This window comes from Sturnira hondurensis, unplaced genomic scaffold, assembly GCF_014824575.4.
Source record: "Sturnira hondurensis isolate 20B ecotype Veracruz unplaced genomic scaffold, ASM1482457v3 Scaffold0021143, whole genome shotgun sequence".
In the NCBI taxonomy this organism is placed as follows: Eukaryota; Metazoa; Chordata; class Mammalia; order Chiroptera; family Phyllostomidae; genus Sturnira; species Sturnira hondurensis.
The window spans coordinates 28,985,984-29,012,938 of record NW_028093774.1 but is presented as its reverse complement, the minus strand read 5'-3'; the positions used below and the strand labels follow the sequence as shown (position 1 = coordinate 29,012,938).

The window sequence follows — 26,955 nt, the reverse complement described above, 5'->3', positions numbered from 1 at the left end:
ACCAAGCAAAAATATCTTTCGAAAAACAGGATAAAAAAGAACAATCATACAAGGAAAAGCTGATAAGAATCACTGCCAGCAGCGTATCTGCAAAACAAGAAATGTTAGTTATTCAGGCAGTAGGAAAGAGTATTGGAAAGAGCACTGGAAATGTTAAACATGAGAGTAAATATAAGACTTTCTTCCTTCTAAAAATTTCCTTGAGTCCTGGCTACAGTGGCTTAGTGGATTGAGTGCCAGCCTGCGAATCAAAAAGTCACTGGTTCAATTCTCAGTCAGGGCACATGCCTGGGTTGCAGGCCAGGTCCCCAGCTGGGAGCACACGAGAGGCAACCACACGTTGATATTTCTCTCCCTTTCTTTCTCCCTCCCTTCTCCTCTCTCTGGAAATAAATAAATAAAATCTTTAGAAAAAAAATTCCTTGTGGGTTACTTCAGTAACAAATGCAGAAAAAGTGCAGGGAGTCCCTGGGTTCCAGCTCAGCCACGGGATTTCTGGCCCAGCTGTATGCCTTGAGAACATTCCTCAGGAACCGGTTCCTCCATGCAGACTCAATAACACCAACACCCCACCACCCTTGCCCCTGGCCTGGTTGCAGTCCCACAAGGCCAGGATGAAAAAACCCCCCAAGTACCTGCCGTTGTGTAAAGCTGCCAAAGCTATGGTATTTAAAAATGCTATTTGTGATGAAATTGCTTGTCTTAAGGAAAAATTTCTTAAGCAAAAGATGACAGTACTTGTAAACAAGCTCCCCCAGCTCCAGGCCCTAACTGAAGGGGAGCACAAGCTGCAGCTCCTTCCCACAGCTCCAATTTGCCCTTGACTTGTGGTGTGGCCAGCTTTGTGGGAACTCTACAGGGAGCTCGGCCCATTTCCAAGCTTAGCAATGGGCTAAGGAATCATTTGGGAAGAAATTCAAGGAGACAAAAGAAAAAGGCAAAGAGAACAACCTGGCTTCCATCATGAGAGTGCCATCTACCCTGTGGGCTATTGCAGTACTCAAATATGTGACAGCATGGAATGCCTAGACCAAAAGTGTCACAAAGTATAAAAGTCAAGACTAGAGTGAGGGATATTTCTTCATGGGAGGGAGGCACCCAATGGAATACTATAATGTCTGGTACAATTTTGCCAGAAGGGAGAACATATATAGCTCAAAGGTACCAAAAGAAAATTCTGCATTTCTGCCAGACAGCTTTCACCATTTTCTAAGGATAACGGCTGAATTACCAGTTCGGGTGCATCCTGAGTTATAAACTCTGCACTAATCCATCTATCAGTAAGGTTAGTGGAATTAGAGAATTTATACAAGATCTTAACTAGAGGGTAGCAAGAAAGCCAAGGACAAAACTATCAGAATTTTAAGCAGCATGCCTTGACTGGATGATACAGAATGAGGCAAAGTGGGAGGTAATATAGGCCTGCTCCAGATATCTTAGGAAAGGTGTCTATTTCCTGTCATCTGCTTTAGTCCTTAGAAATTTTTAATTTTAAGTCACAGTTAGGGTGCAGATCCATTCAGGTTTGGGGCCTTTTTTGAATAGACACACAAATCTAAGAGTCAATCTCTTTAAGCTTGGCTGTACAGAGGTTAGTCAGTACCATTTGGTAGTGGCCCTTCCAACAAGGCTGCAGGAAGTCTTTACAGAGATGTCTTTTCCTATTATAGACAAAGTCTCTAGGCTATAGTGCAGTGTTTGACATCATCTCCCAGAAGAATGCTATGGACAGATTGTTCTACCAATTATTCTCAATAGAATTAATTAGACCTTTGAAAAACTGCAGTATGTCCTCTTTTTAGTTTTAAGTCAAAGGAAGCACTAAATACATTGGCTGTTCTATAATTATTTCAAAAGGTGAGAGCTTATGAATCCCAAATGAAGCAGATTAAGATTTAAAAGAACCAATGTAGTACTTTTGCCCCGCCTATCTGGAGGGTTTCGACTATTTCAGCAAACTGGGTCTTAGTAATTTCATCTGTATGTCCAACCAGTCCTGAAGACTGAGGATGTTAAGTACAGTGGAAATGTTGCAGAACTGACCAGAGAGCAGAGACTAGTCAAAGTAGTTGTGCAGTATAATGGATTCCCCACTCACTGCAGAGTTCCAGTGGAGGGGCGACCCCCATATGACTTCAGTTAGTGAATAGGCAGTTGACTTCCCACATGGAAATGCTTCAGTCCAATGAGGAAAAATGCAAACCATTACTAGAACATATTTCTATCCATGAGATGACGGTAACTATAAAAAAGCCTTCAGGCAGACCTCAAATGGTCAACTGGATAAATCAAATATCCTGAGGCAGAGAAGATAGGCTTCCCTAGGTTGAATTTAAGACAGGCAAAAGACACAAGATACGTGCTTTTGTGGCCTTGCCAGTATTTCCCAACCAATATTGATTCATAAATGTCTATTTTCTTAGTGGATAAAAGGAACTTTTTAGATTTTTTTTTGGCTAAACCAGCTTATTTTGGGGCTTGAACCACAGTTCCTTTTCTTCATACCAATAGCCTTTAGATTTCCAATTTTATTTTTCTCTTTTAGAGGCCAGCTGTTGTACTTCCCTGGTTATTTCATTAGGTCCTTCCCAGAAGAGGCAGCCTTTTGGACTAGGACAAAAGTTTGGCCTATGGCTCTCATTATGGGGATATTTTCTGCAGACAAATTGTCAAGATGGCTTCTTTTGGCTTCCAGAGAACCAGACTTGGAATGCCCAAGGACTTCGATGACAGCTAAAGCTACCGGCAGCAGTTTGACAATCCAACAAATTTTGGATGTAAGGGCCATTCTTAATATTATCTCCAGTGGAAGTCAGAAAACCCCACTGTTTCTCTAACATTCCAAAATCACAGACCACTTCAAAGGGACATAGACAAGATTATCAGTATAGATGTCTGCTGTCTAGCCTTCAGCTAAAAAGCATACTCGCGTGAGGGCCTATAACTCAGTTTATTGGGTTTAAGTGACCTAAGGAAGGGTACAGCCTCAATGCCCTTAAAAGTGGTCTATATTGTATACCCAGTACAAAATTTACCATTCTTGTTTTTTAGGTAAGAGCCATCAGTCGACCAAGAAAGATCAGCATTTGCCAAGAGGGTTTCACATAAGTTACCACAAAAGCTCAACAGGTGACCCGAGTCAGAGAGTCAGGAGAAATTTTTTCAGTGTAAGAGGAAGGAAAGGTAGCACAGCTGAGATTGTTAAAGTGATCGAAGAATGCAATAAGGGGTTAGTAAAAGAATTTCATAGTCAGTAAGGTGACTTGGCTTTTAAAAAATGTTGTGTGTGGCACAGATTGAAGTAAGCCTCGACCAAGACAGTCAAGGAGGATCCCAAATCTGTTCAGTAGCCTATACTAAAAGAGCAGTAGCAGGAACAATTTTAAGGCATGGGCGACAACCTTGGGCCACGGGGTTTTGTTTGCTGTAGTAACGTATGGGTAGGTGATAGCCTCTGTGTTTTGGGGTAAATACTCCAAGGGTATTTGGCTCCTTCTCTTGTATGAAAAAGAAAAAGGACATCTGATAATTTAGGGGAGGTGGATTTATTAAGTTTTCCTTCAAGGTCCTAAAGGCTAAGCTATCTTGTCATCCCAAACAATGGAGTCAGGTCTAGTGTTCTTTAGTAAAGCCATATGGGGGCTAAACCATTAGAAGTTTGGAACCCAATTTCGACAATAACCAGTTAGTACAAGAAACTGATGTTTGGTGCGGGGGTTAGGAAAGTTTAAAATGCCTTAAAGCCTATCAGAATCTAGGTTTAGCCCCTGTTCTGAGATTGAATAACCTAAACATTGGACCCAAGTTTGGACAAATTTTAATTTCTCCTTCAAGACCTTGTTTCCCTTAATGGCTAAGATTTCAAGAGATGAATTGTTTTTGTTTCTGTCTGTGCGTTGCTTGTGTGTTATCTTGGGAGGGCAAGCAAAGAAGTAAATTACCCATATATTATAGTAAGATGGAGCCTCCAAAATTTTTTGTCAAGTCAGCCTTTAAAACTTTTAAGAAGGGCTGTCAGTAAATCCCTGAGGCTGGCCATCCAGGTACATTGTTGTCCTTCCCAGACAGAGGCAAACATATGACGACGACCTCCATTGACAGGGATACTAAAATACGCACTGCACAAGCTGACCAGAGTGAAGACAGTGTTTTCAGTAGGGATGGATGTCAATAGCATGTAGAAATTAGTTGATTTTATTGGCCCAAGGTCTTGGACAAATCACCATCCTTGGCCACTGGACTTTTTTATGGGCAAAACAAGGGTCTTACAAGGACAGGTGCAAGGGATAATGAGTCCTTGGGCCTTATGATCTTCTAAAATACACTATATGCCCTAAAAGCTTTATTTACAGAGTATTGGTTTATTCTTGAGTAAGGTTTAGAGGGATCATTCTGGATCTTAATGTAAGGGGCACTATGAATTCTGTCTATACCTGTTGAGGATTTTGCCCAAAGAGTGAGGGAGCCAGAGTTAACGGGATGAGTCCAAAATTTGAACTTCCTTGGTTTGCATGATACTAAGCAAAGGCAAAAAGGGCTGAATTTTTCTGAGTGCTGGATTCAAACTCAAAGGCTATTTCTTCCTTAAAGAAAAAAAAATAGCATTAGAGTTCACCAAGAATCTCACCCTAATAAATGTATGGGAGCCAAATCACTGAAGAGAAAGGGGTATTTGTCTTTGCAAGGTCCAGATAAAAAGATAGGAGCTGAGAAATAGTGACACGTTGTAGTTTAAGACCTCCACTATTTGAACATATGCAATACTCTAAGGGACTATTTAACTGTGGTGGGGTCAAGCATGGATAAAGCAGCTCCCATGTCAGTTAATACTGTCAGGAATTCATCCCCAATCTAGAGAATAGTTTCCTTCAATCTATTTAATGGCAGAAAGGTGAACAGACTTTATGTGTCCTCTGGTCCCATACTGAGGTGAATTTGGCTATTGGTTCTTAGGCTGTTGCGACTATTTGGATTTCCATTCATACCATATGGCCAGATTTTTTGTAATAATGACATAGTCCTGTAGGGCAGATTTGCTGTGCAGATTCAAAATCTTAGTTGTCTTTCTTTTTTTAGTATATTTTACTGATTGTGCTATTATAGTTGTCTCATTTTTTCCCTACCCTTCATCCCTCTGCCCAGTACCCCCATTCTCTCCAGCATTACTGCCTCTTAGTTCATGTCAATGGGTCATACATTAAGTTCTTCTTCGGCTTACAATTTCCTATACTATTCTTCACCTGCCCACATCTATTGTGTACCTACAAACTATGCTTCTCATTCCCTGTACCTTTTCCCCAATTCTCCCACCCCTGTTAGCCCTCCATTTCTGTGATTCTGTTCCTCTTCTAGTTGTTTGCTTAGTTCACTTTTGCATTTTAGGTTCAGTTGTTGATAGCTGTGTTTGTTGTCATTTTAATGTTCATAGTTTTGATCTTTTTCTTAGATAAGTCACTTTAACATCTCATATAAGGTCTTGGTGATAATGAACTCCTTTAACTTGACCTTATCTGGGAAGCATTTTATCTGCCCTTCCATTCTAAATGATAGCTTCGTGGATAGAGTAATACAGGTTGTAGGTCCTTGCCTTTCATGACTTTGAATACTTCTTTCCAGCCTCTTCTTGTCTGTAAAGTTTTTTTCGAGAAATCAACTGAGAATTTTATGGGAACTCCTTTGTACATAACTGTCTCCTTTTCTCTTGCTGCTTTTAAGATTCTCTCCTTATCATTAATCTTGGGTAATTTAATATGATGTATTTTGGTGTGTTCCTCCTCAAGTCCAATTTCTTTGGGATTCTCTGAGCTTCCTAGAAGTCTATTTCCTTTGCCAGATTGGGAAAGTTCTCCTTCATTATTTTTTCAAGTAAGTTTTCAATTTCGTGCCCTTCCTCTTCTCCTTCTGGTACCCCTATGATTCAGATGTTGGAACGTTTAAAGTTCTCTGAGAGGTTCGTAAGCCTCTCATTTTTTAAAAATTCTTGTTTCTTCATTCTGTCGTGGTTGAATGTTTATTTATCCCTTTTGTTCCAAATTGTTGAAATGAATCCCAGTTTCCTTCCCTTCACAGTTTGTTCCCTGTATATTTTAATTTCATTTTGTATAGCTTTCACTTCTTTACTTTGCAGCTGCAATCAATCATTTCTGTGAGTATCCTGATTACCAGTGTTTTGAACACTGCATCTGATAGGCTGGCTATTTCCTCATCACTTAGTTCTTTTCCTGGGCTTTTGATCTGTTCTTTCACTTGGGCCATATTTGGTCTTGGCCTACCTGTAATGGGTGAAACCTTAGGTATTGCCAGGGTGGGGCAACCCGCTTACCTACATTGTGGAGCTGTATGTTAGGAGGAGTCACAGAGGAAACATGACCACTTGCTCAGCTCTTGCTCCGCTCTCGGTCACTCCCCCCGCTACCCACAAGCAAATTGGGACCTTCCTATGTTGATTCCCAGGTAGGTGAGTTTGTATGTTCTAGGACCCTATGGGTCTCTACAGCAAACTCTCCTGTGAAGCTGGGAGTTTCTTCCACTGCTGGAACCCCTACAGACTTTTACAACCAAAGGTTTTTAGGCTTTTTTTCTCCATGCTGGAAACCTGGGTTTCACAGTCTGTCTCTCTCTAGTTGTTCCTCCTAGTTTATCTGCACTTGAACGTGGGACCACCTTGTCCACCAGCCACCATCTTGCTACCCAGCCTCTCTGCCCTGGCTGTCCATCTCCACCCCTCCTACCAGTCTGGATGAATGTTTCTTTTTTAACTCCTTGGTTGTCAGACCATACAGTTCAATTTCCTGGCAGTTCTGGGTGTTTTTTGTTTTTAAGTTTGTTGTCCTTTTAGTTGTACAAGGAAGCAAAGCATATCTACCTATGCTTCCATCTTGGCCAGAAGTGTCCTCATGCTTATTTCTGTCTTCAAGCACTTGTTACATAAGGGGCAGAGCCTTAGTTATATGTCAGGTTGAAGCAATACACTTCACTGAGTTGTGATGCTGTATGTGGGGCAAAGGTCAGAAGGAGAATGCCACTTGCTGGGCTCTCAGCCTGTTTTCAGTCCCTTCCCCCATTTTCCACAAGCAAATTGTGCCCTTTCAGGTGCTGCCCTGGTGCTGATTCCAGAGTGGGTGGGCTTATATATGTTCTAGGACCCTGTGGGCCCCTCCTGTGAAACTGGTAGTTTCTCCCACTGCAACCTCCTCATGTTTTTACAGTGAGAGGTTCTGAGGGCTTACCTTCCCATGCTGGAGCCCTGGGTTGCACAGTCTGTCTCACTCTCCAGTTGCTCCTTCCACTTTATTCACAAGCTGATTTGGGAACTACCCAGTCCACCCATTGCTGCCTCACAACACCCCCACCTGGGCCACCAGCCACTCATCTGTGCATCCTCTCCAACCCAGCTGTCTGTTTCCACCCCTCCTACCAGTTGGGATGAATATTTTTAAAAATTCCTTGGCTGTCAAACTTCCATACAGTTCAATTTTCTGGTAGTTCTGGTTGGTTTTTAAATTGGTTGTTTTCCTTCTTTTGGTTGTATGAGGAAGTAAAGAGTATCTACGTGTACTTCCATCTTGGCCAGAAGCCCCTCTCCTTTTTAGTTGTCTTTTTTCTGATGTCATCTTTTAGGGTACAAGCTGATTAGCCAGACTGACAAAGTCAGAAGTAAGTCCTTTAGGCCATTTGTGAAAATGGAATTAAAACTTACATGGGTAGATTCAACATCTACAAGGATTCCAGAATTGTCTTTGAAAATAATTTGGAATTTGCTACAGAAGTCATGCCCAGATTAGGCAGGTTTTGGATACCTGCCTGAATTTTATTCTAGTCCACAGATTTGGGAAAGGCTCTAAGAATCATTTCATGTAGACTTCTGACCATACCACAAGCTTGATCATACAAAAAGGGATGGTGGTTCTTTTAGTTTAAACCCTAGAGATTGTTCAATGTTTTTCTAACCAGCAGCTTTAATCCAGTATTGGATTAAACCCATGTGGATTAACTGATACAGATTAGAGACCCGGTTGGTAAATTAGGGTTATAACATTGAATTTTTCAGCAAATCTATGGGGATCCTTAGTTACCTTTAGAAAATCTTAATTATAGCCATAAATTCAGCCTGTGTTTATAGGATACAGAAAATCCAGGGTAGATTAGTAGGATCCTTGGAAGGTCTAATTTTGAAAGGGAAACTTTTAATGGGCTTGGTTGGTGAGATTTATGTAATAGGAAAGAAAGTGCAGGTGGAGGAAAAGGATTAGGAAGCACCTTGGTTAGAGGAGGCAAAGAGGTAGAACAGTAAGGTTAGGAGGGACCTTGGTTAACACAAAGAGGCCTGTAGCTTTTTTTTAAAATTACATTTCGTTTATTTGGTTTAGTCAATTTGGAAAAAGTACATTCTAAGGAAGCAATTTAAAATCCTATAACACATTTACAAGCTTCCACATACTAATTCAAAAAACTGTTCCATTTGAATTGTTTAATTTTGTGGCCACAGTCTTCTTAGTTTGGATAAAAACAACTTTGGGAACATCAAAGGTTCTCCATATACAGAGTAGAGTTCTAAGTTACCCTTTGTAAAATTGGTCCATTTAGTTAGAAATGAGCATGAGAAAGAACAAACGTAATTCTTTAAAAGATTTTATTTATTTCTAGAGAGAGAGAAAGGGAGGGAGAAAGAAACATCAACGTGTGGTTGCCTCACGTGGCCCACACTGGGGACCTGGCCCGCAACCCAGGCATGTGCCCTGACTGGGAATCCAACTGCGATCTTTTGGTTCTCAGGCCTGCGCTCAATCCACTGAGCTACACCAGCCAGGGCACAAATGTAACTTTTAAACATAACTTGCCAGGGTCTCCCAAAGAGGGGCACCCTTAGAACATTCAGATGACTGGGATCCCATTATTAGAAACAAAGAGTACTCACCAGAAGGACAATTTGACTGTATTCAGAACTGAAATAAAGTCATAGACCTTGACCAAAAAGGAAGAAGCTTGAGACTGAGAAGAGACTTACCAAACCAACAGTTGCGGTGACTTGTGGAAGGAAAGAACACAAAGGGCTCAAGTGTGACTACCTTGCTCAATTTCAGAGATTGTCATTCCTTGGTGGTCAGCTCCTTCGGATCCCACTTCTGAAATAAGGTCAAAAAAAAAAAAATAGTAGTAGTAAACTAAAACAAGTAACCAGAAATTGAGTTTATTCAGGAACAGCAGAGAAATCACAATTCTGAACAAGCAAACCACAGAGAGCTACAGGCAAGACTGATGATGTATAGTTGCTTTTATGGGCAAGAAGTAAAAAAGGGGGAAATTCAGTTAAAGGCCATGTAGTGAGTTCATTAACTCCAAGATAGACATTCTCAGCAGCTGCTCATTTGTCAGAGGAAAAGCTTCAGTCTTCTATAAATCAGACATCTACAGAAAATCAATCTCTCAGTCTTTCATTTTTTAAAAAAAGATTTTATTTGCCCTGGCTGGTGTAGCTCAGTGGATTGAGCACAGGCCTGAGAACCAAAGGATTGCGGTTCGATTCCCAGTCAGGGCACATGCCTGGGTTGCAGGCCAGTTCTCAGCAGGGGATGCATGAGAGGCAACCATACATTGATATTTCTCTCCCTCTCTCCTTCCATTCTGCTCTAAAGATAAATAAATGAAATATTTTTTAAAAGACTTTATTTATTTTTAGACAGAAGGGAAGAAAAGGATAGATACATCAATGTGTGGTTACACCTCACACACTCCCTTCTGGGACCTGGCCCGCAACCCAGTCATGTGCCCTGACCGAGAATCAAACTGGTGAGCCTTTGGTTCTCAGGCTGGAGCTCAATCCATTGAGCCACACCAGCCAGGCCCAGTCAATCTTTCGTTTTTATGAGGTCACATGCATGAGATTCTCCACTTTCTATCCTTCAGTTCCACTTTAGATTGAAGTTCTTTCACACTTTTATCCATAACAAGCCTGAGGAATGTGCATGAATAGTCAAGGACAGATATATGGTGCACACTTGGATACATTAGTCTTCAGCTCATAGTGGGGAGGGATGGAAGTATGGAACTGGGTCATCAGACTATAGGAATTAAGCAGTGGTTAAAAACTAGAAAAGTGGATGAAGCTCTGGAAGGGGAATTATACAGAATGATATAGAACAGCAGGTCAAGAATGAAACTGGGGACTGGGGAACACCACTGTATAAAGAGTATACAGTGGGTGGAAGAATAAAATACTATAGAGATGACCAAAAACAACATCCAACTGGAAGAAAACCAAAATGTAGCCAAACCAGAGCTAATATTAACTGACTGCTAATATCTAGGTTCTAAATCAGTCTCTTCAAATGCACTGCTTCATTTAACCCTCAATAGCCCGAAAATTAGGGTTTTTATTTATTCCTGCTTCTTAGATGAGAATATTGTGACTTAGAAAAATAGTTATTTCATGGTAATTAAGAAAATGGGCATATAAGCCCTGGCTGGTATAGCTCAGTGGATTGAGCATGGGCCTGGGAACCAGATGATCGTGGTTCGATTCCCAGTCAGGGCACATGCCTGGGTTGCAGGCCAGTTCCCAGTAGGGGACGCACGAGAGGCAACCATACATTGGTATTTCTCTCCCTCTCTCCTTCCCCTCTAAAGATTGAAAAAAAAAAAAGAGTATATAGCCAGATTGCTAGGGTTAAAACCTTGCCTTTACAAACTGTGTTTCAGCTTCCAATTCTTTGAAGCAGGGGATAACAGTTCCAGCCTCACAGGGTTGTTATGACAAATAAATTTATTACTGTATGTTAAATGCTCAGAATAATACCTGGCACACACACACACAAAAACCCACACACACAAAAAAAAACACCAAACAAAAAACAAAACAAAGCAAAAACAAAAACAAAACCCCACCAAAAATTGCTGCATAGAGAATTTCAAAGAACTACAATAGTGTGAAATAATAAACTTGTAGAATAAACTATTAGATATAAAACCTAATATATATCTATAATAAACATATATATCTCATGCTGCTAACCATGACAACAGATAAATACACATATACGCACACATACACAAACTTATACTGGGGACAGGAAGACTAGATAAATCCAAGGTGAATTCATAAAAGAAAATGTTTCTCCGAATTGTCACAAAACAGAAAGTCACTTTAACATATTAATAATTGCATGTCCATTGATAACCAGTGACTGAAATAAGATTAAAGGCAGAATGAGGCTTCTATATACTGGATAGCTTATAATGTCAACATACAATACAATAAGGGAGTATTTTATAAATATTTGTAAGTTGATAGCTAAATGCACTTTTCTTTTACATTTTGAAGTAGATTTACTATTTAATGCTCTAAATTGGGTGAATATCCAAAAGGGATCTGCTGAAACGGAAATCAAAAGTGGTTAAAACCCTTAAACATAAATATTTATAGTTTTATACTCATGCCAAGATTGAACAGAACACACCAGCTCTCTACATCACTTTGTGCTATATCCTAGGAAGATCAGAATCTAGTTAAGTTCTAAACTCATTTCCTCTCTTCTGAACACAGTGAAAGATCCTGATCTCAAAGGAGTAATCAACAAAAGGTGTTAAATTTTGAGCCATCCTGCAAACATCCAATATTTAAAGAAAAAGACTTTCACACTTTATAGACCTGATGTAAAGGTTAAAAAGGAGTAGAAATAATGTACTGCCAATTGTAACCTTACTAAACATATAAAAATGCTTAGCTTAGACTTAAGCTATTAAACTCTGTTTAAATTGCTTGCCTTGCCCTTGGCATTGATTACTACTGCCACCTAGCAACAGGTCCAAAAATTAGAGAACACAAAAAGTCATCTAGGACTACAAAGTTTCTAAACAGAAAGATGCTTTAATTTAGCAATTATTTAAATTTCTTCTATTAACCATGATAATTGAGACTGAATTGCATTTTCTTAGTTTTCTTTTCTTCTATGTGAACTCATAAATTATTACCTGTATTAACCCATAGATTTTATCCTCAGCTCTGATCTTTCTCCAAAATTCCAATCTCATATTTCTAATGTCTCCCTAGATCCCTATCTCTAAACTTGCTGCCAAAACTTCAAATTAAATAAACCCAAATATAACTCCAATGTCTGAATTCTTCATCTCTGTTAACTGCACAAACTTTTCATCTTCTAGGCTCAGTATCTGTCACCTACTGATTAAAGGGAGGCAAGGAACAAGATTCAACTAAGCTTATAAATTCCACCTTAAAAATCACTCTTCACATCTACCTCCTCACTGTTTCCTCTGCCATTACCCTCCAGTTTTTCTTCCTCCTCTTCTTCCGGTTTTTTTTTTTTTTTTTGAGCGTGTGTTTATCAAAGCCGGGGACAGTGAAACAAGGAAGGCCCTATCATAGAAGTAACAGGAGACAGCCTAAGCAGGGCTGCTTTGGCTCTCTAGAAATGTTGTGGGAAAGTGAGCCAAGGTGGCGCTGCTAGCAGCTCACTGCAAAGTCAGAGAAAAGAGGACCTTAGAAATAGGCTGATGGGCGAAGCTGGGGACCAGCTACTGTGGCCCATTTCTCCACTGGTTCCAAGTCTTATGGGGACCCTTAGAAAATTCACTCGAAAAGGAGATTTGAGTGGGTGTGCCCCAAGGAGGCCACATTATCCTCATTACCTCTTTTCTGCAACCGTAAAACCTCCTACTTGCCTGACACAGAGCAAAACAGGAAACACTTAATCTAACATCTAACTGATTCCTGGACAAACGATGGCAAATATAGGACAAAGTCTTACTACCTATAAGAGACATATGTAAATTTTGTTCTTTGAAACTACTTTCATGTTGTAAAAAATACTGACATTCAGTATGACACTAAAAGGAAAATGAAAGCAATATATGACTTCACAAATACAAATAGTTCTTAGGTGAAATGCCTAATTTTTATGAAGTGCCATATACATTATTTTATTGTTTCTGCATGGGCTGCAGATACCTGAACATTTCAATTACAAACTATTTTATAGCAACCCCAGACTTTTCAATATTTTAATGGGTGAAGTATTTTTCCCATAAGAGAACTACACAAGGATGGATATTCTCTCCAAGAATCCCATATAACTTTCTTGAATTATCTAGATCCTAAAAATGCTTCAAGACCTAGCTCAAATGCTACTAGCATTACAGTATTTCCTAACTCGGCCCAAAGTTAGTTTTTACTTCCCTTGAGTGCCAAAATATTGTCTATAATTCATACAGCAATATCATATACTAAATATATTGAAGTTTAACTTATATCTAGTTATATTTTAAGTACTTGTATTTGTTTATCCCCACTGCAGAGCATAAAGTTCTTTTTTAAATTACTAATTTTTAGAAAGAGAAATACTGATATACAGTTCCACTTACTTATGCATTCATTGGTTGCTTTTTTATATGTGCTTAGACCAGGAATCGAACCCACAACCTTGGCTTATCAGGACGATGCTGAAAACCTGAGCTACATGAGCAGTCCAGGTACAAACTTCTCAGGGATAGGAGCCATGTTCTCCAATTCTCTATTCTCTAAAATCAATCCACTACTGGCCTACCTCATGAAATTCTATTTCTCGTGGACTATAAACTTACAAACACATACAAAACAAACTCAATACAGGATGAAAAAATACAAAGGAACTGCACATACTGTAACAGGGTGCAGCCAAGAGGGAGGGGGCCCAAATAAGGATTTGGAATGGGGTCCAGAACTCAAGGTGTCCAGGAAATATTAGAAAGATATAAAGGATGTCCTCACCCCTTCCCCCCACAGGTGAGTTGGGGGAAGGGACACGGAGCAAGAACATACAGAGCTGTTTTGTACAGCAACAGCCTTGCAGCTAACCTCTGACATGGTCATTTAACATATCTGTAACCTTTAACTGGTTGCACAGATATGTACAGCAACAGCCTTGCAGCTAACCTCTGACATGGTCATTTAACATATCTGTAACCTTTAACTGGTTGCACAGATATGTTAAATATCTGTGGCCATGCTTTAAGCCAGGGGGATGGAAGGGACTTCCACCCAAGATGTAACTGCTTATATCTGTGTGAGATTGCTTACAGTGCCTGCGTTTGAGAGCTTGAATAAGATTGGCTCCAGGACATGGGGCCACACTTGCCCAGACTCACAATGGCATCCCAGTGAACTTGGAATAATACCGGAATGCTGGCAGGTGTAACTGATTTGTAGGAGGAGTCAGAAATGGAGGTACTGAGGAAGATTTGGTGTGGGGATTTAAATCCAGACAGGGCAGCCATTGGGTGGGGACCCCCCATAGCTTTGCTGAGAGAGAACCACGTGTTTTTGGCAGAAACCTCTGCAGCTTTGCAAGGGTGAGGACCACATGGCCTAGTAAGCAGGAGAGACTGCCTGGAAGAACGGTGAAAGGACTCTTGCCAGTAGGCCATGAGAAGGTGCCACGTAACTTTAGATTAACTGGAGATCCTGCCAGGACAGCAACACAGCTGATGGTGCCGAGAACCTGAATCACGGACGTCTAGTTCTCTTCCTGAGATACGGTATCCCAGATTAGGGCAGAAGGAGAAGGAAGGACTGCGTGTGCCTGTGGGTATCATAAAGGACTTCAGTATTTTAATGAAGACTCTAAGTCTGTACAGCTTTAAATAAATATTTCCTTTCCTTTTCATAAATCTCTGGCACTGAGAGACGTCTTTCCTCTGGCAGGCGCAGCGAACCCAGTGGGGGCCCTTTCGGTAATAGTATATCCGAACAGTACCCCGTCTTGGCCCTGTTCTGTAACAATACTACAAAACAATGTCCAAGAGAGAAACACACACACACTTGAAGCCTTAGAAGCAGAAATCTCTTTCCTGAAGAAAGCAAAGTTCCTATATAAGAAATTAATTAATTAATATCAACATTGATGAAACATCCATAACCACAGCTTTGAGGTTAATTCACTCCAACCTCCTAAAGTCATAGAAAGTGCCACTGTAAAAGAGAATACCGGGATCTCCCAAAATGGGGAGGTCCCCCCACTAACCTGGCTGGGAAAAAGGGAAGCAGAGCAGGGCCATTGAGAGTTACTTTGCATACCTAAAGAACTTGGCCAGTGTTTAACTAATGTTAAGGAACTGTGCCTGGGAGTTGGGCCTGACTCTAACTTGTGATATAGCTGGAGGGGCCTGCTAGAGAAGCTTGGAGCTGACTCCTACATCACAGGGCTGGGCCTGCCCAGACTAATGGCAGCTGAGAAGAGCAGGAGATAAGGGGAAGGGCAGATGCAACCCAGCATGGCAGGAGTCCAAAATGGGTTACAGAGGAAGATATGTGCTGGGATTTAAACCCAAGTTTGGGGCAACCATTCGCTTTTGACCACACAGCATAGAAAGGAGCAGAAAAGCAGGATATACCAGTCTTGCAGGGTCTCGGCCACAGGGTTAGAAAGGAGGCATCCCCACTGGCCCACCGTGAGGATGCAGTTTTGGATTAAGAGCAGGAGCAGAGCCAAGCACACATGACTGGAAGAAGCCAGATAGGATAGGATTCTGCCCAGCTACACTACAGACTTCTACTTTTCCTAAGAGATGGTACCTCTGACTGGCTGGTTTGGTAAGGGGAGGTGAGATTGTGCGTTTGTGGGTGCTTCTTTGGTTTCTAAAGGAAGTGGGATTTAATGGCAGAATCCTGCCATTATTCTAAAAGTGTATAACTTTTAAATAGTTCCTTTCCTTTTCATTAAGACTCTGGCATTGGGAGTCATGGTTCTTTTCGGTGCGGGCCACAGAACCCAGAGCAATGGAACCCAGTGGTTCTGTCACACCATGAAGTCCTAACTGAGGAAGCTAAGGAAAGGGTTAGGATTTGGGAACATCACCTTACTGTGTTACGCAGCACCCTGTCTGCAGAAAGCACTCAATAAACACTTGCTGGTTTGAATGTAATTTAACAACTAGTCCTATATATACAAATTCCAGAAGTAAAAAATATGTTCAAAATGCTCTTTCTTCAGAAAATTCTTTATAGGAGCACAATATCTAAAGTTTTCTGCAAATAATGCATAATGTCCCTTGTATGACACAAACCACATTTTTGATGCCAAAAAAGATACATCCACAATTCAATCATTCAAGATTTTCAAAAATAACCCAATGATTCATACATTGTATTCTTCCTATTTTTAGAATGGCTAAGGGGATTTGTGTGATTCTCAAACTCCTTTCTTAGTTTCTAAGAAAAACTTTGATTTGATTTTACATTCTCAGAAAAAAGGGGAAAAGTTTGGAGAGAATAAAATAGTTTCATAAAAAGAACTTAGTGTTATATTAACTACAAATTAATGACAGGCTAATAAAAACCACAACTTAGCCCTGGCTGGTGTGGCTCAGTAGATTGACTGCCAGCCTGTGATCCAAAGCATCGCTGGTTCAATTCCCAGTCAGGGCACATGCCTGAGTTGTGGGCCACGTGCCCTGAAAGGGGCACATGAGAGGCAACCAAACATTGATGTTTCCCTCTCTCCTTCCCTTCTCCTCTCTCTAAAAATAAGTAAATAAAATCCTTAAAAAATATGTTTGTGTATATATGCATAAAACCACAACTTTAAAATCACTATAAAAGTTTAGCTTCGATAGCTATTCTCCTTTTGAAAAGAGATGCCTGTGATACATGCTAACTAGGTCTGAGTGATACAGGGGCTAAAGGGAGGATTCAAGAAGAAAGAGAAGGGCTTTGACAGAATCAGAACCAAGGATAAAATGTGTACTCTAACAAAGATAGCCAAGAAATGGAAACACAATGGGAAATGAAGGAACCTGTGTCTGGGATGAACCTAGTCAATATGTGTAAGCTGAAGAGGTGTTACTAGAGAAAAGGAAGTAGTGTTTTTAACAAGAAAGATCAACACCAGAAGTGAAGAAGCTTACTTTATTTTCTTTGCACATGACCTACAGTAAACCACAGATCCAATTTGAATCTTGGTTTCCTCACATTTCCCCTTTTCCCCATTTATTGGCTCTTTTGTGTGTACCAAAGACATAACAGTAACTAAGATATACTGAATTTTTGCTATATGCCAGGCACAATTGCCAGTTCTAAATGCTTTATATGCATCATATCTCATTTAACATTCTGGATAGCCCTATAAAGTAGGTACATTTACTTCCCCATTTTATAATTAGAAAAGGGAGGCTTAGAAAAGGTGTGTGATTTGCCAAAGGTTGCTTGTCTTACAAATGCACAGTAGAAACTGGAACTCAAACATGACTCAAGAGCACACAGTGTTAAATGCTGTCTTACACTGACTTTCAAATGATATAAAGGACATATTTTACAGAGCTTTTTAAAATTGCCATTCCAATGTAAAATAGTATCATAATTCTTATTTCCACTAACATTTCAGAATCATCATAATCAAAAAAACAAGCAATATAGAGTTAAAATATTTAAAGCATATTCATGTGGAAAGTATCAACACTAAGGAAAAAAATTAAGATGATGGCAATACCAATGACGTCAAATCCAGTGCAAATTTTGGTTGCCTGTGCCAAGTGTATACAGACTTAAAAAAAGATTTAAAATAATATCAGCTATGAGATAAAATAAACTGAAAATATAAGTCATCACCTGCAGCTTTTTCTCTTCTAGCTATTATTTCACATTAATACTTGATGAATGATACTGAATAAAATTGAGGGGAGAGTTTACTTAAAACAGTGTCAGGCACTGTTTCAACACTTCACAAATACTTACTCATTTAATTCTCATAACATCCTATGAAGTACTTATAATGACCTCATTTCACAAATGGGAAATTGAAGCACATAATGGTTAAACATAACCAGCTCAAGGTCACAAAGCTAGTAATTAAAGCCAATACTCGATTTAGTCAGTTTAGTTAAGAATCTGCTCTTAACTACTGGATCTGCTGCAATTCAAGGAATGATGAAATTCTTTTTCAAAATCCAATAGAAAGTAATAATGATCAGGATGAATGGCCATAAGAATGGATAGTCACTTATCTCAGTATACATACTGACACAAAGGAATATGTACAAGAAATATCTTAAGAGTCATAATAAACAGTCTAAGTGAAATTATGAGGAAAAATCATTTTCATTATAATAGCACACCAAATATTAGTCTTTGGAAGAAGAGGTTTCTTTTAATTTTCATATGAAATGCATCATTAGAAAAGCAAAAATGAAATTTGGAGACTAATATTACTTAACACTAATATTAAAAGATATTTCTTCCTTATATCAATGTTTCTCCCCTTTCCTCTATCTCTAAAATCAATAAACATATTTTAAAAATATTTGATAGAAAAGATTTTTATCACTCTTTGATCCAATCAACTCATGAAGAAGCAAACTACTTTGGTAAAGCTTTAAAAAAAAATCACATTAACTAGTGGAGTCAACAACAGAATTAATGCTAAATTTGAACCCTTTTAAGGTACAATAGATACTTAATATCATTTTATTTTATGAAAGAATCACATATTACAAAGAACTACAGTATTTGCCATTTTGTCTGATTTTCACAACTCTGAGAGTTAAAGAGGGCCTATACTATTATTATTTTACAAATAAGTAAACTAAAGCTAGGGAAAGCTAAATACTTTGCTAAATAGAACAATCCTCTGATTCCAAGTGCTCTTTCTATCATATGTTGCCAACAATTTTATGCTTTATACTTCTCAAGTTGTATCGCAACAACTACTATTTAGCCCAGAAAATTTGGCAAGTACAGAACACGTAATGAAGTTTTTCGATCTTTAAAATGTTAAGAATACTGCTAAAAGTCTCATTATTGTATCATGTACAATTTATTTAGCTGAAATAACCCAGTTATATCAGTGGAGCCCAAGAAAACCCTGCACTTATTAAAGCTAAGTGAATCCAATTTCAAATGTTAAAAATGTGATAAAATGTGACCCTAAAATAGTACTATTTTTCAAAAAGTAAAAAAAAAAAAAAATCAATTCTTTTCTGTGGTCAAGACAGAGGCATACGTAAACATGCTTTGCCTCCTTGCACAACTACTGAAAATAACTAGACTTCAAAACAAATATCACCCAGAACCATCAGAAAATCGAGCTGTATGGAAGTCCAACAATCTAGGATTTATAGAAGCCACATTCATCCACAGGGGTAGGAGGGATGGAGATGTTCAAGGAGTGGGGTGGGGGGCGTGAGACACATAGACGCAGTGTGGCACAGAGTGGGCTGAATAGGTGGTCCCACATTCACATGCGGTGGATAAAAATCGGAAGGAATACCTGAGGAGCAAGGGAACCCAGCCCCAGGCTAGATCACACAGCCCAGGGTTCCAGTGCAAGGAAGACACTGCCTGATTTACAAAAGACTCCTCTTAAAGGGGCCACAGGGACTTAGAATTTACACAGACCCATCTCCTCTGAGACTGAGCACCAAGGCTACAGTGGGAACGGCACCAGCTGTATATGGGAAGAAGTGAGGTGAAGTGACTAGAAAAAGGATGAGTGCTGGGCAAACCTCCAGAAGCCAGACAGAAGCACTGCTGCCTCTTCAAGCTCCTTCTCTCCCCCTTCCTCTGTCTAAAATCAGTAAATATATCCCCGGTGAGAATTAAAAAATAATAAACAAACAAACTAGGTGTGACTATGTGACAAGAGAATAAGTAACGTGGGCCTGAACCACAGAAATGTCCCACATGTGCTTCTGCTTGCCCTTTCTCCTTCCAACTCCATGCAAAAAGCACAGACCTTTATTGAATCGTTATTATATACTGGATGCCTACTGGGAGCTGGGTTATTTCATATATTATCTTATTTTAACAAGTGGATGGTAACGACTCAATTCATCAGATCCTGTCTCTTGAGAATTATGCATTCCAGCCAGACATGAAAGAGCAACAAATGATTATATATCCAGTTCTCCATGAAGCATAGTGCAGTCTAGCCTTAGGGGCAATGAACATTGCCCAGTCTGTTTGCTTAAATGGCAACCTTAAATCCCCATTATCTGAGTTCATGTTTCTTAAACACGGATTTAAACTGTTCCCCTATTCTGTGTTCACGCTTCTTAAACGTGGATTTGTACACCCTCTCAACTGCTAAGCAGTGATCTACACACAATTAGCCCTAAAATACTGAGCTACATTAATATAAACAGCACTCCAGTTCAGAAATCTAGAAATTCTCGTTTTCAATTATGACCTTTGATATGGAGCAAGTGAAAATATCTTAAATATGTAGAAATCATGAAAAAAGTAGTGCTTTAAAGCATTATTGGGAATAGGAAAATAAGCATGATCTTCCTATTTGTAATAAATAATAGAAGTTGCAGGGGAAAAGTCATGATTTGGGGTTAAAACTAAGATACAACTCAAAAACTAAATAGGTAACAATACAAGGTGGGAGAAAAGAATTCACAAAAGCAGCCCTGGCTGGTGCAGACTGAGCACAGGCCTGCGAACCAAAGGATCGTGGTTCAGTTCCCAGTCAGGGCACATGCCTGGGTTGCTGGGTTGCCAGCAGGGGACACACTAGAGGCAACCATACATTGGTATTTCTCTCCCTCTCTCCTTCTTTTCCCCTCTAAAGATAAATATTTTTTAAAAAAATTCACAAAAGCAGCTATGTGGAATGATCTACTTTTGCTTTACACTACTTACAACTGCCTAATGTAAGAAAATAAAGCACACAAGCAAGACTTCTGCATGTACAAGGAATACTGTCCTAAACCCTAGGTAAGCAGGAAGGTACTGAATTTTGCCCTGAATACTGCACTCCATGAACACTGCGCACCCACGTTTTTGGCCCAAACTTTCAGGAGAAAAATCTTTCGTTTTAACTTTTAAATTCAATTATTTATTTATATTTAGAAACAAAACTGATTATTGTATTCTAGGGTATTATTTTGCATGTGGATATCATTATTGCTTTCTACTGACTTTTAACGCACGGGCATAAAAGAATTAAATAAATAAATATATATATATACACACACTGAATTAGCACTACCCATGTATAATGCGCATCCTTATTTTTCCACTAAAAATTTAGGCAAAATTATGTATTATACACAGCAAAATATAGCAAGTGGGGCATACAGACTTAACTGATACCACTATTATATATTCCAGGTACTAGGCTCAAAAGATAGCCTCTACAGGAAAGATTTAAAAAAGCAGAAAGTCATATGCACTTAACATAAGTGATCTACATTTTAGATCCATTATCTTATTTGATCCTCATATCTCTAGGAAATTGACATGGTTGGTATTGATTTCAATTCAGCACTTGACGAAGCTGAGGCAAAGATGCTGACTCCCCCAAAGTTTAGTAAACGGCTCTTACTTCCACGCCTACTAGATCATTTTACCTCGATAACAACAATCGATTTACTTGCAGGTATGCGGTTTTCTGAAACAATTTCAAATTAGGAACAAGGACTACCACATCTCAATTTTACGTCCGTGGAAATCGAACGCCTCATTCAATTTAAATACTCAAAGATAAACTGAAGAGACACACGGACTGGTAACCTGAGTTTCTTAGGGAGAAAATGACAATAGCAAGCACTTCATTTGACTGCTATGTGGATTAAATGAGATAATGCACGTAAAGCGCCTAAAATAGAGGCTGGTCTCCTAGTTCGAACTACGCTGTTTGCCAAATGAAAACGTGCTTTCTGACCTCGAAAATTAACTCAGGGGGTGGGTCGGAAAGAATGCGAGGGGAGGAAGGAAGGAGCAGGGGAAAACAAGGTCCTGGCTTACTTTCTTCAACACCTGGCGAAGGGCACTACACTTTTCATTTAAAACGACCCAAAGCAAGTGCTGGGGGCGGCGGCGGCCCTCGGGGTAGGACTGTGTGGGTTTGACCGCAGCACCAGAAACCACAGCACGTGGTCCCTCTACCCCGCTCCTCCCCATTAATCTCAGGGCCAGAAGCTCAGCAATTCCGGCTTTGGCTTTCCAGACTCCACCCGCACTGCTGCCACCCGTCCAGAGACCTGGCTAGCCCAGGCCCTCGCCCAGACCGATCCTAACACAAGTACCTCAGCTATAACCACATAACTGGCGAGCGAGAAACACCAGCTCAGTCACGGCGCAGAGTAGACGACCGGAACTCCTCCCCTCTACTTCTCTGATTGGGTATTCTTGTAAAGGAAAATGAAGATGATTGGTCAGCAACACAGAGGCTGCCTATAGCCCAGGGAAAGCGAAGGAGGCAGGGCGGGAGGCTCGAGGAATTATGGGAAGCTGACTTCCCTGCGCCTGCGTAGAGCCAGTTTACCTATAAAGCCGCACCACACGCCCCTTACGTTACGTTAACGGGAATTTCAAACACTCATTGGTTGAGATAAAAGGGTTGAGCCTCCTGAATGCGTGACCAATAAAGGACAAGAATTAAGCGAGTTTCGCCTCTTCCTCGGGCGACAGAGTTCTTCCGTTGACACTGTACAATGTGAGTTCCTTTCAGCGTTTTAGATGCTGGAACTTCCGCCGATCCAGTCTTGGGAAGAGAGTAAGAATTGGGCCCTGAAACACCCACATATGCTCTCTATTTCTAAATATGACTCAAAGGAACCAGTGTTTTACTCCCTCTGTGACGTGCCTGTGTCATTGTTTTCCGCCCCACGTAACTCTGATTTGTAGTCCCGAATGTGCAAGACCCTTGTATTTAAGTATGGTGGTTTTCTTTTAAAATTTTTATTTATTTATTTTTAGAAGGGAAGGGAGGGAGGAAAGAGGGAGAGAAATATCAATGTGTGGTTGCCTCTCGCTTCCCCCACCCTCACCTGGAACCTGGCCCGCAACCCAGGCATCTGCCCTGACTGGGAATTGAACCAGCAACCTTTTGGTTTGCAGGCCTTCACTCAATCCATGGAACCACAGCAGCCAGGACTAAAAGTGGATGTTGCTACTGAAATCTTCATTATTAACACCCACTCATGTCACGTTCTGATGTGTTGTGCTTTTTATACTTTATCAGCAACATTAAAGCCAAAAAGACACTTAACAAAACTGGAAAGACTTCGTGTATATGTTCGTGTAAAAGAAATATTAGTGTTTCAGACACTTTACTACTGTACCTGACACTCTACTAGTGGATAGTAACGTTTTCAGTTTGTAAAATTTTTGTGTTACGATAAAAGTCTTTGGTTTTTCATATTAGTGACCATTTGAGAATACTTGAAAAGTACCCTAAACTTAGCAATGCTACATACTATAATGGCACAGGTAAATCAAGTGTTGAAATGACATGATGCAGAACTGGCTGCTGTCTTGACAGGAAAATAGTGCTGTAGTTAAAATTCATACGTGAACAGTTTCAGGATGTAAATACATTATATATTATTCAAGATTGTATTATGAAGTCCATTTTCAACCTTTATGGAAACACATTGGTTTTAAGGCAGGGTTTCCTGCCTTCATTGAATCATGAATTCCTTTTACTTCTGTGAGTCCATTTAATATTCATCATTTTTGTGCTTTGCAAAACTAAAAGTCAACCTATAAATACCAAAAACTTTTCCTGAGTATACTTAACTCCTTTCAACAAATTTTTTTCCTACTTAACATGTAATACAAACTTTTTTCTAAGAAAAAAACAGGGTTCGTGATATATAATAGCTCAGCATTTCTAGATTAAAACTTAAGTACACTTATAGACCCTGGCTGGTGTGGCTCAGTAGATTGAATGCTGGCCTATGAACAGAAAAGAAAGGTCACCAGCACAATTCCTGGTCAGGGCACATGCCTGGATTGCAGACCAGGTCCCCAGTTGGGGACCTGTTAGAGGCAACCAATCTATGTATTTCTGCCACATTGATGTTTCTTTCCCTGTTTTTTTTTCCCTCCATTCCCCTCTCTCTAAAAATAAATAAAACATTTTAAAAAGTAAAAATTAAGCACACTTTATAGGATTAAAACCAAGAAAAACTGCTTTTATGACTCATTTTTGGAATTACTGCATTTTTATTTAAATAAATCAAATTTGAATTTTTTGCTTTGTTTCTAAATGATGAGAGAAGGTTTCAGGTTGTTATGTGTAAATGAAGCATGGAACGTATAACTTATTTTTACTTTCAATAAATGAAGAGCTAAATTGGGTGTAATCACTACTATATTTCTCCTTTCAATCTTTATGATGAACTAAATGAAATACGTAGATATGAAAATCACCCTGAAGCAGAATTGCAGAATTATCAGTTTTAATGCTTTCCCTAACTAGCATTTTAATGGTATTTTCCTTTTGCCTCCTATTTAAATCAAAGGTCTATTGAGATATAAATTAAATTCATGTGACTACCAATAAAAACCATTAAAAACTACAGGTATGAAAAACTTGAGAGACTGAATTGCCAGCATATTTGGCTAATCTGTATTAACTGTCCCAAGTGCTCACACTTTTAGAGACTTTTGGAAGCTCTCAAAGTGTTCCATTTTAGAGAGAAAAACATTTATTGAAAATTTTATAATAGTAATTAAAACAGGGACCATTACTGCCTTTTAAGATGTGAATCCTGGAATCATCTTTGTATACCATCTTTTGGCAAAGAGTTTGAGGAACAACCTCAAAGTGAGAGAAATGCAGGATGACTCTTGAAATGCCAGAAGAGAATTACAACCCCTCTTTTTATTTACTTTTTAACTTCAACATTTTTCATGTCTGTTTAAAAATACATGATATCTAGTATAAACTTTTTGAAATCTGTATACATACTTGTTAAGATGATAAATCAGATTTTATTCAAGGGAGACTACTATGGTGGGGTTTTGTAATATGGGAGAAAAATTGGGCTCAACATTGAGTACAATGAGAAAAAGTGGGAGTTAAAATGACTTAGCAGGACTCTTGCCAGAACTGGACACTAGAAGGAAGGACTTGGGAACCCAAGGTCAGGCCGAGTCAAAAAGAGAACACACACGTGTGTACCGCCATCCCACTCACTCCTATTTATACAAAATATATTTGCCTTTGCTATTACTAAAATACAAATATTTGTATTTGTTATTATTAAAATATAAAGTCCAAATTTTACATAATACTGCTTGGAAGTACTCATGCACAACCACTGTATCAGGGCTCAACCACTGTGTCTACATAAGAAATGTTTAAATATAGAGTTTATTTCAGCCAAACTGATGACAATTGCCAGGAAGCAAAATCTAAACAGATTCAGAAAATGCTCTGGAAAATGGCAGAATTTCTTCTGGGAAACCTCAGTTCTACTTTCTCAATAGTGCAGTCAGGCCCACCCAGATTATGTAGGATAATCTCCTTTATTTGAAGTTTACTGATTATGAAGGTTAGTCACATCTACAAAATACCTTAAAAATAACACCCAGATGAAGAACTCCAGATTATTCTTTTAAGAGTGGGGTTTCAGGCTTTTCTTTTTTGCCATCTTGAACCCTGTGGTGCCTGCCAGGAACAGAACTTCAGCAGCAACAAATACATCTGGAAGGCTGTGGTCCAAGGCCATTTTTGCTGGCTGTAAACAGGGTCTCCGGAACCAGAGGGAGCACACAGCTCTTCTTAAAATCGAAGGTGTTTATGCTCGAGATGAAACTGAATTCTATCTAGGAAAGAGATGTGTGTGTGTGTACAAAGCAAAGAACAAAGTGACTCCTGGTGGTAAACCAAACAAAACCAGAGTCATCTGGGGAAAGTTAACTGGTGCTCATGGAAACAGTGGTATGGTTCATGCTAAATTCCGAAGCAACCTTCCTGCTAAGGCCATTGGACACAGAATCCGTGTAATGCTGTACCCCTCCAGGATTTAAACTTATTGATAAATAACAACCCTGACTGTGTGGCTTGGTTGGGGGTCCTCTGGCAAAGCGAAGGATTCCAGGTTGGATGACATGGTTGGGTTGTGGGTTCAGTCCCTGGTCAAGATGCAAAGGGGAGCCAACTAATGAATGTTTCACTCACACATCTATGGTTCTCCTTTTTTTCCATCTCCCGTCTCAAATAAGTAAATAAAATCTATTTTAAAGAGTAAATTTAAAAAAGAGTGGGGTTTCAGGCTTGGAAGTCATTCCAAAGAACCATATTTGTTACTGTCTTATGTATGTGAGACCGGGTTAGTATGAGCATACAAAATGTACAAATTCCATTTTCCAATCTCTGGTAAAATAAATCTAAAAAGAACTGTCCTATATTCAAACTCCAGTGTAACATGCCTCTCTAACTCCCTGCTTCATTTGGCTGGCTAGTCCTTGAGACCTTGGCCTAAAAGCCTACATTTGAACCTTCTGGCTCCATTCCTAAGCACCTTATTCCTTTGCCCAACTCTTGAATCCTGGAGCCCCTTGAAGGTTTCCCAGTACATAAGGCCCACACCTAGACATGCATACCACGTAAGGAGTACTGTCTGGCAAACTACTAGCTCTAGAGCTTTTGAAAATGTCAACAATATTGCCCTTGAAGCCAAAATGCGTGGTTGTTAGGACATCCTGCGACAGGTGCCAGCTGGTTTATACCAGTCACCATGCCAGACTGGTTTTTTTTTTTCCAAGATAGTAGTGGTGTTTGAACTCCTTCCATTTTAAGATGGATTTTACTATGATCCCTTTTAGTTTAACAGAGGAAAATTGGTGAAGAGGCAGAACCAGTACAGAAACTGTTAGTGATGTTAATCAAAAACACCAACTACCTCCAGAAAATCTCTTGGAAGAGCTGTTCAAAAGTAGCAAGTTGACTACTTTAAGCTGTGTGTTCTCTTCCTGCTACTTTGAAATTTAAAAAAATGAGCAAATAGTAACAGTTACTTTAAACGGAAGAGAAAAAAAAGGCCCCAGTATTTGATTAACTAGGCTCTGGGTCTTCTCTTTAGTTAAGCATTAGAACCATAGTTTATTTTATTTTTTAAAGATTTTATGTGTTTGTTTTTAGGGAGAAAGAAACATCAATGTGCAAGAGATACATCCATCAGCTGCCTCTCGTACACTCTTACCTGGGTACCTGGCCCCCAATGCAGGCA

General features: G+C 39.5%; 2 protein-coding genes across 3 annotated transcripts in view; one reads left to right on the top strand and one right to left on the bottom strand.

The window, feature by feature from the left end:
- The window catches only part of WDR89 (WD repeat domain 89), a 45,312-nt gene extending 23,211 nt beyond the window's left edge, over nt 1–22,101 (bottom strand). Inside the window, exon 1 of one of the 2 annotated variants that reach the window (XM_037031568.1) lies at nt 22,018–22,101. The gene's annotated coding sequence lies outside the window, so the exon portion shown is untranslated. Of the gene's footprint in view, nt 1–9,007; nt 9,132–22,017 lie in introns of those variants that run through there. The other variant, XM_037031569.1, reaches the window with a different exon arrangement.
- LOC118976747 (60S ribosomal protein L35a-like) lies at nt 21,230–25,760 on the top strand. The gene is made up of 2 exons (XM_037031375.1): nt 21,230–21,368; nt 25,344–25,760. The coding sequence occupies exons 1-2, from the start codon at nt 21,230–21,232 to the stop codon at nt 25,751–25,753; spliced, it is 549 nt and encodes a 182-aa protein (XP_036887270.1). The 3' UTR covers nt 25,754–25,760.
- Nucleotides 25,761–26,955: the final 1,195 nt, after the last annotated feature.